Source organism: Fulmarus glacialis, unplaced genomic scaffold (assembly GCF_000690835.1).
Source record: "Fulmarus glacialis isolate BGI_N327 unplaced genomic scaffold, ASM69083v1 scaffold8012, whole genome shotgun sequence".
Taxonomy (NCBI): Eukaryota; Metazoa; Chordata; class Aves; order Procellariiformes; family Procellariidae; genus Fulmarus; species Fulmarus glacialis.
In genome coordinates this window covers 33,233-46,333 of record NW_009197151.1, presented here as the reverse complement: position 1 = coordinate 46,333, position 13,101 = coordinate 33,233, and the positions used below count along the sequence as shown (strand labels likewise).

General features: G+C 39.7%; 1 protein-coding gene across 1 annotated transcript; it reads right to left on the bottom strand.

Moving 5' to 3' along the window:
- Window positions 1–527: 527 nt before the first annotated feature.
- Window positions 528–1,758, bottom strand: B3GALT1 (UDP-Gal:betaGlcNAc beta 1,3-galactosyltransferase, polypeptide 1). Its single transcript, XM_009572435.1, has one exon. The coding sequence runs from the start codon at window positions 1,756–1,758 to the stop codon at window positions 778–780; it is 981 nt and encodes a 326-aa protein (XP_009570730.1). The 3' UTR covers window positions 528–777.
- Between the last annotated feature and the right edge of the window lie 11,343 nt (window positions 1,759–13,101).

The window sequence follows — 13,101 nt, the reverse complement described above, 5'->3', positions numbered from 1 at the left end:
CTTGTATTTTTAAGATAGTTTTTCATACATCTCTCCTGTCTTATTTAACCTACAGATTCTACTTAATTGTAAAATTTAGATCTTTTAGGAGCTACTTCAGGCAGCGGAAAGAAAGGGGCTATCTTCTGAAATAATTTAAAGGAATACCATTTGGTGGATAAAAATATACTTCAGTGTGTGGGTTTGTTTCTAAGGCCTATGAGACTGATGTTCTTACCTGTCTAAATTCTGCTAACGTACTATCAGTAAGCTGTTTGGGAATTGCACACATTGTACTATAAAATATACATGTCAAGATAGGTGTATAAGGTCAGTGCAAATGTATACCGCTAAACTTATTAACAAAGCTCTAAATAGAGATGGTTGTAGGGTGTCAAAAAAGGAATAAAAGTATATTTGCAATTCTTCATTTCTTAGGGCCCGAGTCTTATCTCAGAGGCTGGGGCATGAACTGCACGAACTCATGCAGCTCATGATATTTTATCAGTTTGTTACAGTCCTTTTACATACAGATGCAGGAGCTGATATGTGTGATAGAGGATAATATACAAAATCTGAGATTTTACTCTAGATCCTTTTGGTTGGTGTAATGTCCTTATGAAAAGAGCCTGAAGTCTGTAAACCGGTAGTCAAAATGAGAATGAAAAATCAGTCATTAAAAATCCTCTTACAATTAATATCCCACAGTTTAACCTGTAAATCAGCAGATCACTGTCAAAAAATAACCACGCTAAACCAAAATTAAAAAAAAAAAAGGTATTTACATCTGTAAAAATCTTAACATCTAAGATGTTTCTTGCTGGACATGTCATTCCAAATTCTGTGCATTTCTTCTGGTGTTATCTGGTGCACTGTGATCACCCTGCGGTACCTGCACAAGCTGTAAGCCATTTTCCAGTGATTGAAGCCACTGTTTTGGAAGGGGTGAATGCCCAGCTTCCGAAGACAGAGTCCAACATACACATCTTCAAGATGAAGTAGTCTGGTATGAAGGGAGGTTTTGTAAATGAGTTCCGCTACGTCAGCTGAAAATATGTAGCCAGTGCCTGAACAGAAGGGTGGATAATTGCTGTCAGGATACAAATCTCTCGGCATGTACCACTTACTGCGAACATCTCGTATTGGTCCTCCGTTTATAACGTAACCTGTGAAGTACCTTCTCCTTGGCTTGGTGTTAGGTTTGAGCAGCTTATAAATAAGATTATCCATATTTACAAAAATATCACTGTCTGTCTTCATAACATACTTTGCTTTTGAACAAAAGGTTGCTACCCACCTCATCCCCATCAATGTTTTCAGAGTGAGGTTATGATAAGAGTCGATAAAATCCTCCACAATAATGTCATGAAAAATTTGGCTTTCTTGCTCTACCATTTGATTTAACACAGGATCTGCGTTTTTCCCAAGAAGAAATAGCGTGGCGATTTTAATTCCTTTAAAGTTGTTTTCGTCTCCCCACGTTTCTCTAATGGCTTGCCTTGCATCAAACTCCTTGTGAGTTGTGCTGATAAGAATGACCAAGAAAGGGACACTCTTCTCACATTTGTTGGGTTCATTGATAAGAAAGTCAAAGGAATGTGGATTTATAGGTCGAGTTCTTATGTTGCCAAAGGAAACATTTTTTCTGGCTATAGATATGCTATTGAGCTGTCTGTGGCCAGTGTAGGAAGAAGTAGGGCGAGTTATACTTAAGTACCAAAGAGCGCTTGCCCAACAAACTACTGTCAAAATGTATAAGCATGAGACCTTTGAAGCCATTGTTCCTCTAGCTCTTCTATTCTGTATGATGAATAAATAGCCTTCGTACCATAAGCGCACATATGTCCCAGAGAGGCAGCATATTATTAATGAAACTTGAAAGTTCGATATAGAAAAGTAACTCTGTAATCATTCATGGATCTCAAACAGGAGCTATTAACCCTGATGGTACTCAGCTTTTCTTCTTTTACTAGCAGCGGCTTCCATTTCTTGGAATTTTCTGTTATTTCTGAAAAATATGAAGAAAACTTTTCCATTGCTAGATCATAAAAGCCTAGGGCAAGAAAAATGAGCCTAAATATGACTGGCCGTTGATAAGCTAAGTGTCTTAATGCATTATTTCTTGGATATTCTTTTTTTTTCTCATAAGGTACCACAATGCAAGATAGTGTGCTAGAATATAGCAGTATAACTGAAGTAATGCTTTTATGACTGATAATTTCTCATAGATTATAATATATAAAAAAAGTTAAGCATGCATAGCATGTTGGCTATTTAGGTAATTTTAAAGGTATATGAAAATAATTTTCTGGTTTCTAGCATTTTCTTGCTTCCTAGCATTTTTCCCAGACAATCTCTCAAAATATGCCATGGAACATTTTAAAATTATTTTAAAGAATGAAAATGTACTTTATCTTCGGATTAATAGTATCGGTGGCAACCATGCACACGAATACCTACAGATCCCATTTGGTCTAAATGTTGTTAATGTCTGCCTAGCTAACAAGAGCATGCTTTGGTGGAAATCGGACAGAATGGGACTGATTGGTAAACGTACAGGAGAGAGAGAGAGAGAGAGACATAAGCTGTCTTACCCATGTGAAGATCAGTGCCCGAGTAGACTCCATAAAAGTCTAGAAATAAATTAACACAGTTCAGTTATTCTTGTTGGCTTCCTTCTCATTTCCCCACAGACCAGTCTTTACTTTTCATGAGCAAACATCACATAAGATAAACCATGATGGCAGCCTATTAATGGTGTCACTTTGCTGGCTGGCACTTGCCTACCTGGCTGGGGTTCCTGCATCGGCAGCCCTTCCCCGCTGCTGTGCCAGTCCTGCCTCCGGCACCGGGGAGCTTTGAGGCTTCCCTGGATCTGGGGAATGTGCCAGCCCTGAAGGTTCCTTTGCTCTTAGCATGTTTCCTGGAAACCAGTTCTGTTTATCATAATTTCATGGAAATGAGACAAGCAGCATTAAGCCTGCCGGATCAGTGCTGACTCCTCCAAGGCACACCAGTAGCTGGAGAGTGCCTGTAGGCTCCGCATTCCTGGGTTTTGCCATTGCTTCAGAGCTAAAGGATAGTAGAAGCATGCAACAGATGAGCTTTACACAAAAGTCTTTGAAATATTTCATATTTACGTTGGAGAGAACAAAACGTATATGGATTCAGATAAAACGACAGAAGTCCTGTCTTAGAAATGTCCTTTCCGTTTCCACACCGTTTTCACATGTTGCTTGGATTACATCAAAATGCTTTTTAAGCAGCCTGTGCCTCCCCCGCATTGGGTTATGTATGGTCTCTTTCTCCAAAAGCAGATGAGAGCGTGGCCCTGGACGTGACCCCGGGGCAGGGTCCCCTGCCAGGTGATCTGTTGCTTAGGGCTGTGCAGACAGGCCCCCCAGGCAGGCTATCAGAGTTACAGGACTGTTATCCTGTGTTACTATATCACACCGAGGTGTAAAAACAGCAGAGAAACAATCTTAACATTTGCTAAATACATACGGACTATAGTCTCCTTTCAGATTCTTATAGCTAGTGCTGTCCTGCTAGACTTCATTACATGCACTTTTATCTATTAATGCCCAGAGCCCACATACCCCTCTCTCCTTCCACAAAATAGGAAAACGTGAATTTGTGGCCTCTTTCAGAGCTTTATCCGTTTCAATCCATTTTGCCCTATAACTGGGGCAATTTAATGAGGTAGAGGGTGACTGTGTTCTCCTTTGCTACTTGTCACAGGACTTGGGGTTTGTGATCTTTTCCCACCAAGCAGTAGCAGTAAACGTTTGGGAGCAGTATATTTAAGTGGGGCCTTTACTTGCCCCATAGGGCTGCAGAACACAATGATCTTGGCGCACACACGTACATCCTTGTAAATAAATACAGTCGTGATAAATACATACACAAATGCTACAGTCATGTCTGGAGAGGGGAACTGTCCTGCTGTAACAGCCCACTGGGGTCACTGGGACACAGTTCTGAGAAAGGGAAAACACATCCCTGATCTGGTAGGTTGGTTTTGTTGTTTTTTTTTTTTTTTTTTCTGGCCTCGTTGTGAATCTCCAGGAACCTCCCCCACTGGAAATCCCAGAGGGTAAAAACACCAAGTGTGAAATGCCATAACGTAACAAAAACATAAGAGTGTAAGGTCTAGAAGACTGCGTTAATAAAGAAATACAGCAGTCGTGGATTGGAGATATAGAGTGAGAACTATGTAGGTCGGTGTATTTAATGGACTCCAGCATTAAGGTCTCACAAATACTGGTAGTATTATGCGTATGATGAATTATTTTAGGAAACAATATAATGCATTCTCTAAACGTGTATATTCTTCTACATCTTTTCTTTAATAAAGGCAGATGCATTAGTTACCATGAATACTGTGCAGATATCTGAGGGAAAGAAAAATTGTAACCAGTGCTTCTTGCAAACTGCAAAATTACATAAAATAGCTTTTCAGTCCAGCAATGTCATGGCTGTGATGTCCAATCTTGTGTGCTCTGAAAAGATTAGAAGCAACAAAAGCCTTACAGCATTTTGAAGAAAGATTCCAAGCTATTGTAGGGAATTTTTTGCGCAGTTATGAAATCTACAGATAACTGTCCAGGATGAATATTTCTTATATTGGCCCTTGGGTTGCTCTCTCTTGAAATAAACTTATCTTTTTCTGTGGTGTGTTTCGTTTGAGTTTGTTTGTTTGTTTTGCTTTTTTTAAAGAAAAATAAGAGTTTAGATGGTGTTCTTCGGTTCGGAGTGTTTTCCACCATCCCTGTGGTAATTTTTGAGCAAAGTGCAGGTGAAGTTGTTAAGACTGAACTGGCTGTAGTTTTCCTGATAAGTGAAACTTTAGATTTAATTATTTTTTAGGAAGATTGAGGGGAAAACCAAAAAGAGAGCTCCCTGCTTTCTTGCGATGGGTGTGTCTGCTATTCCTACTCTGCTGTGAGGTGAAGATGTAAAGATTAAAGTTCACGTTCCTGATTTACCTGAGCTTTTTGCTATACAAGGGGAACAGATTTGGAAGAAAATAACACAAACAGAATTGGCAAATAGTGCAAATACAAAACAAAATTTGCTGAGGAGTCTTGGTCTGCTATTTTAGCTGAGGTTATTGTCGCCTTCAGGACCGATGTCTCTCACTCTTTGTAGGATCGCAGAGGAGGGGGTTAGATAAGTAGCTATATCATGTGTCTTTTTGGCCATAGGGCTAATGCTCCTACAAATTATTTCTGGTAACATTGTTCCTGCACAGTAATTCCAATAATGTTTAGTTTGCACAAGCAAGAATATACATAGCTTAATTAGGCAGGGAAACATGGACTAAGCAGTGAAATACGTATTTTGTGACGATTTAGCAGACAAGAATTTGAGGTTGCCAAATTCTGTTATTAAAGATGATGCTAATTCATCAAGGACCTAAACAAGTCCCTAACTCAGACTTTCCTAGAATACTCTGTATTGAAGGTATCTGGCAAAATCATTCACAGTATCAAAGTCTGTGACGGCAAACCTTTTCCTTGTCATATGTTGTGACCTGAAACTAAACTCTGCAGCCATGAAATCTGTGGGACTCTTTTATCAAGGATGTGAATTACAAGGAATGAAATCAGAGTGTAAAATTAGTGTGCTCAGATTACAGTGCATTAAAACTTTTGTGTTAATTACTCATTTGGAAAAGAGGAGGAATAACGTATGTAAACTAAGGTCACTACTTTCATCTAAATAACAACCAAAAGCACTTCAATGCCCGCATGTTATTGTGGTTCCTTTAGCAGTTTGCCCAGAAGTTCTTCAGAACATTTTTAACCTAGTCAATAGTAAATACATCAAAAGCTGCCTTAAATATTAAAATGTGTAGCAAATTCATTAATATATTGTGTTTGTAGTCCTGATACTGGATTCAATATATTGTCACTGTAAGAATGACTTCCCCCCCGTCCCGATGTTCTTGAATTTGGTGTTGAAATTTGAAGACCCTCTAACAGCAGGGTATGGGTTGTCACAGGGAGAGCAGAAAGCTTTTATATCAGCTTCAGATTTTGTCTGTTGGGATAGGGTATGTCATGTTTGGGGATATTGGCACAGACAAAGGGAATTGTTATCTTGTTTCCTCTGTTCTGTGTGGTGAAAGAAAGCTTTTTAGCAGGGCAACAGCAATATTAAGCTCTTGGATCCTTGTTTTTAAAAATGTTTTAATTTGATCTGTTCCTTTTCCCAACCTGGCTGTCATACTATTAGTAATCAAAGGCTCAACTTTGTTAGGGTAGATGATTGTAAAAAGCAAATGTTTGGCATCATGTTTCCATATTGTGACTTTAAGTTCTGCGCTTAATTGTGCTATTCACAGCTCATGCTGCGCAAGCCAGAGAAGCCACCCAGTTGGAGCACAGAAGCAGTACTGTGTAACTTCTGTAAGTGATTGACCTGATGGAGACTGAGTATTCGCAGCAAACTTTTTATGAGCTGACTGCACATCAAGAATAATCCTCCAGATAATGAGCACATTTGAGAATCTTGCTAACTGTTCATAGGCAATTTTCAGGCAGACGTCAAACGAGTTCAGCAAGTGTTACTTGTCAACTGCAATATTTTGCCAATATTTTGGAATGCTGCTGTCCCTGCTGAGAGGTTGTTGATCTTTTTCTTTCAAGAAAGCCCATCCTATGTAAGTGCAGTTGCATTAACGTAACGACATCATGGTGGATGCACGTGATAGAAACCACAGCTCTTGAAGCCTGGTGTGTTGCCATAGTTGTAATCCATACTGTGTCGCTATCTACTGCTGAGGCATAATGCAGGTGCTGAGTGGAGGCAGTCAGGATGCTGAGCCCCAGGGGTGACTCCAGGTGAGAAGCCAAGGGAGGCCACAGCTGCTCATCCTGACACCCAGGAGCCTGTTAGGCAGAGCACGACTGAGTCAAATTAACACCGTGCATCTCCGCCAAAATGTACCTGTTCCTTTCCCTGAAAAAAAAGAGGGAATGCAGCTGCTAAATTATTTAGTAAATGTAGCAAACTCTTCTCATTTTCCCTGAAGAGAGATTTTTGTAAGAGTTTTCTATGATCATGGTTTTCATCTGTATATAGACCAAGATACTGGAATGTCTTCACTATTTATGAAGTCCTTAAATTACCTGAGGAAAAGTCTGTGATTATTACCGAGTCTTGTTGAGAAGATAATTATCCTGAACACTAAGAACACATCTACAAAGAAATCTGGGGATGCTGTTATGTTCTTGGCTGTATGTTTTCATAGTAATTTCTTGAGGAAGTTCTGGCCAGATGGCATAGGTGATCTAACAGGAGATTGCAAGCTCCTCTCTGGCAAATTCATTTGAAGGTTTCTTAAATATTCTAAATGCTTTTGCTGTGCTTTGCTATAACGGACCTGAAAGCAAATCACTGCTGCAAAGGAAGACCTTCCTCTCTGGAGTATATGTGGAGAGGCACTGTAATAGATGTAGGAGCCACAGTCTCGGGTTGAGGGGAGGAAAGTACAAGCATTCATTTCAGGTCCATGTTTTTTTAGAAAAATCAGTTCTTCCACTTTGGGGGGTCCCAGCTGTCATATGTTAAAAGAGGCTGGCTTCCCTTCTCTTCCTTCAAAGGCAATGAGGACAAATATTTTCTGAAAATCAGGCTATGTTTTAAGATATGCTGTTTGTACCTAGAGAATCATTCCTTGTTCACAGGAATATTGATGATGGGCTTTACCCTAGGCAGTAGCTGAATGTGAAAGCAAGTATTTGCACAAGTGGTTGTTTCATACTAATAGTTGTCTTTTCATGAATGTTGATTTGCAGATGGTTTATGCTGTATTTCATCACTGAATTGAAGAATTGATCTCTGGAAATAAATTTGGGATTTATAAATTATTTTTCAATATTTACTACCTGCTCTTAATATGAATGAAAAGTAAGAATGATTGTGCATTAGGGAATTTTATGAAAGCTTCTAAGTCTTATATAGGGAAAATGAAAGTTTTAGAATTTCCAGTATGTGCCCATGCTACCAAAACTTCCTTAACCTTTAAAGAGCTACTGTGGAGTCTTTTAAGAGTTAAAAGTTACTCTATGTGAAAGCAAATCTGCGTATGAGTGACTCTTCTGTATTATCCACTTTATATTTTTTTCAATGAATATATCTCTATAAAACCAGGATTTTCTGTTCTTTTTCAAGCACTGCCGAGACAGCCTGCATAAAACAATTAAACTGTATTTTCATTGCTTTTTTCTCATGCTTAAGAATGAATTATGCACCTATTTTTTCTCAACAAAATAATTTGCAAGTTAAAAAGTAAACAGTTTCCACCATGACTAAGCTGTGAAATGCAGTTTTCAATTGCAGAAGATCAAACAGTTGAAAGAAATATTTAGGAATATTTGGATCAACACAAATGTCAGGTTTGCCATGACTGAGGGGACTGGGATAAGTTACTGGTTAGGAAACTTGGCATGAAGGACCATTCCTTGGCTGGCAGCGTACGGAGGTGGGATCTCAATGTTTGTTTGAGCAGCCTTCCTCTCTGGCTTGGTTTGCACATCAGGAGCTTTGTAGCTATAAATTCCCATCCAAGTTTTGCATCTCGGGAAGTATTTTCTATGCAGAAAATATTTCCCTGCTTTCTCTGAGCAGAGACTTGAGAGCTGCTAGGTTGGCCACACACTGTTCAGCGATTCTTTCATACTCACAGAGCACTCCTCAGGGAGCTGGGTGATAGCAATCAGCCTCAGTGCGAGTGGGGAGTAGCTGCTTCTCTTGTGGTGAATAGGAGCCTGGTCTGCACCAGGTGTGGCTACGTGGGGCTTCTGTAGCTGCATTTTCTTCCTGGTAAACCTGACTCTGAATAAAACTGGCCTTGGAGAACTCCCTGTGAGGGGTTGGAGGACAAAGTGGTGATAGATCAAGATTAAAGCTTGTCCAAACTGGACGCTGCGCCTGTCTGGGTTTGGGTATTTCATAAGAGCAAAACATTCACTGTTGATTTGCTAACCGTAAAATCTGGTATTCATAGGAAATTGAAAATTTTTTTTTTTTTTTAATCCCATTTAAATGGGATGTCTCAACGTTACATTTTCAGTAGCCCTCTTACGGTTTCGGTCATTTTTTTAAAACAACTCTCTTGGTCATAGTCATTGTATATTTGTGACAGCCTAGTCTTTTCCAAAGTCTCCAACAGTGGTATCACACAGCTGATTCCGTGTGGAAGGAGGTGAAAGGACAGACCAGACCCTAAGGACTGTCTGTAGGATGTATGAGTTTCTAAAGTTTTAGCAAACTGGCTGTGCTTGGTCAGATATTAATCTAGAATGTTTAATAGCTAGATTTTACTCAACTCAAGATAATATTAGAACTTGGGACATGCCAATCAGCAGTTCTGTCTTGTTATATTGCTGTTGCAAGTGATTCACCTGGAGCCAGTGCATGCTGCTGTTAATGGGAGTTTTGCTGCTGACTTTAGTAGCAGGCACATATTTAAGCACATATTCTTTGCGCTAACTAAAGGGAAAAGAAAAGAAATGAAGAACACAAACTGAAAGAGCAGAATAATTTTAAGAAGAAGTCTTTTTCTTTTCTTTTTTTTTTCTTTTGAAGTTGCCCAGGAGATGTCAAGTGTCAGATCTGTGCGTTTTTTCCCATGGATGCTTTTCAGAAACAATTTTAAAAAACACTTCGTGACTTCATGTTGTGATAGGTCATTTGTGATTACATCAATCGTGTCCTGTTACAGCAGTAACGTGTAAATTGCATCTCAGTATAGTTATAAACTGATGCGAGTAACATATTTCACTTTGGGTTACCATAGCCACAACCATTATTTTCTTTAGCTATTGTGCTGTGCTCTATTGTGAAATCTCACAGTAAGGTTCCTTAGCTTGTGTCACCACCAAATTGGTTACAATATTTTGCATCTAATGAAAGTTTAGGACAAAAAAAAGAGGCTTTGGGTTGTTAAAAAAAATTTTCAAGGGGAAAACCTTTAGAACTGCTTTAACAAAGACTTTATTACTTGTGAAACAATTTTACATAATTTATTATCAGAGTCAATAGGTTGAATTACCTTCAAATAATAGTGTTTGAAATCAAATATACTGCTGTTCTTGCCGTAACCTTCTTAAACGTCACTATTTCATTTCCTTTGTATTCACAGCGATGCCTGTGAAATGATGGTCTGGGTTATGACACCAAGAATAGATGACAAGTGGCCTTGATTATATAGATGCCTACCTAGCGACACTGCCATTCTCAATTAATCTTTGTCACAAAAAGGAGGAGTAACACTTATGTGAAGACTGGAACACCTGAAATCACACTTACTGTGTCTGTGGTGATGATAACTCATTGAACTGGATAATGAATCTACTTCCCATAATTCATATGCATTGGGGGAAAAGTACAAACAATTAAAACTTTTGGATTTACTGGGAAAAGTTCTAAAATCGTTTTGAACCTGCCCATTAAAGTATCTGTCATGATGCTTGGGGAACTTTGCTTTTAACCTCATCAAAACTGGGGGCACTTCAGGATGGAAACATTTATTATTGCCATGTATAAATACATTTTTATAACCTCAGAGCATAGCTCTTATTGATAGACAGTTACTGGAGGGATTCTTCCCTATCTCAGGCATATCTGTACGATACCTATGTTTATTGTAATTGTTATATAACTTTTACCTGTGAACGATGGGGAGAGATTTTTTAGAACGCTAAAAAATAGCTAGAATTCACGTTATTTTCTCATTTCCTCTGCAGCAACGAGGCTAGAAAATTTTGTAAACAGTGAGTTTAGGTGATCATATAATAGCATAGCTCCAACTTTTTGTACTTAAGAAAAAACATTAGATATTATCAGATGTCCAAGGAAATCGTTGGATGCTGTGACACTGTGGCTACATCGGCATCTTTTTTTCTTTTCCCTGGAAATATTCCCCATGTTGAAGAGGTCCAAGAGCCTTGCTCTGTCCATCCAGGAACAGGTTGCAGTTCAGTTTTTTTCATGTTTGCATTACAGGAATTAATGTGAAGCTATGTTGCGAAGCATTTGTCACCGTGAGCTATTTATATGCCAAACTTCAAGTTTCTAATTCCTTTTGTGAAGTAGTTGTGATACATTTAACGCAAGCTGTTGCTTTCAAAAATGCACCTGTCTCTCACAGAACTGTAACATAAAAAGCGCCCCCAACTAAACAAACAAATGACTTTTGTCTTCAACCTGGAAAATGTGGCCCATACTTCAGCCAGATGACTTATTCTCAAATACATGAAAAACGTTTCCTAGACGTACGCTTTTTTCTTTTTTCTTCAGTAATTGGTTAGTCATGATTGAGATTCTCCAGTTTATAGGAACTTTTCTGGGCGTAGTTTTCTGACAGCATCGCCTTAAATCTGGCAGAGACAAGTAGCTGCAGCTGTAAGACAGCCAGGTGGTGGGTGCCTGGCTGGCTGCACCCCGCCGGCCGGTCGGTGTTCCCGGGGTGCTCCCCCGGCGCCTCTCCAGCTGCGGCACTGAGCGCCTGCGGTGCCGGCTGGGCTTTCCAAAGAAGTTACTTTACAGAGAAGGGATAGTCCTCTTGGAAAAGTGGTATTTGCCTCCTCTTTGCACTGAAAGGACCTGGAATGTCATATTATTGGCTTGGCCGTTTGCCTTAAATGCATGGAGAGATGCTTTCCTGCTACGGAGCTGGTAACCATCAGCTGGTGTACGTGCTCACGGGCCCACTGACCGGAGCACAGCTCAGTCCAGCTGAGGGCCAGCACTTCTGGCCGTTAGCTATATCTGGTTGCCTTTACAACAAAGGCTGGAAACATGTTTCTTTTCGCTTTGTCATAACTAAACGGTAGATGAGGTTTTGCTGGAACTTAAATGAAAACCTACTTTTACTGGGGATTGAACAAGAAAAATTTCAGCTGCAGAAGAGGACACTTTTTGCAAAGCTATTAACATTTGAGAGCAAGGTAGTGTCAGGCTCTTTCAACTAGTGCATATGGAGCATTTCACAGACATGACCCCAGACAATTTGTCGGCATTTAGTTTTCTGAAGCTTGTAGCTGAAGGGATCATTGCACAATGTTACACTTACACATTCATAGAACATACACTCAACACAAGAGGCCGTATCTCTTGTGGCAAGGATTTAAAAATGGGCTTATAGTAATTGGAATTTTTTTGATGAATCAAATGAAGGAGTGCATGCTGCAGTAAGTTGGTAAATACATATCCTTGTGAATCCACAGGAGTAAATTTGTTCCCATTCTTCTACGATATTTCAAAAGTGCAACAAATTCTGTCCTCAGCTGAGATACAAGTTTGAAAAATGCTGTTTGGGATCGTAAATGGTTGCTGCCTCCTTAGCTAAACTGTTGTCCTGGTTTGGGCTGGGATAGAGTTAGTTTTCTTCCTAGTAGCTGGTACAGTGCTGTGTTCTGGATTTAGGATGAGAATAATGTTAATAACACACTGATATTTTAGTTGTTGCTAAGTGGTGCTTACATAGTCAAGGACTTTTCAGCTTCCCATGCTGAAAAGCAGTGAGAAGCTGGGAGGGGACACAGCCAGGACAGCTGAACCAAACTGGCCAAAGGCATATTCCATACCGTATGACATCATGCTCAGTATATAAACTGGGGGGGGTTGGCTGGGGGGTGATGACTGCTGCTTGGGAACTGGCTGGGCATCGGTCGGCAGGTAGTGAGCAGTTGCATTGTACATCATTTGTTTTGTATATTCTTTTGTCATTATTATTATTACTATTATTTTCCCTTCCTCTTCTGTCCTATTAAACTGTCTTTATCTCAACCCACGAATTTTACTTCTTTTTTTTCCCTATTCCCTCCCCCATCCTACTGGCGGCGGGAGTGAGCGAATGGCTGTGTGGTGTTTAGCTGCCTGCCGGGTTAAACCACAACAACTGTAAACCCATTCTGGGTTATCAGCTATGCCCACTGAGTCCACCCTCTTTCCCAAAAGAATGTTTCTTTATTTTTCCATTTTATTCCCTTTACGAAAATTGTGAACATTGTCTACTAGTCTCAGTGAAAGAAACCTGGCTGCCTCCAGAGCAAGCAGCCAGTTAACAGCTTTTCCATTTGTGCTCAGATCAGACTTTAACTTGAGCCC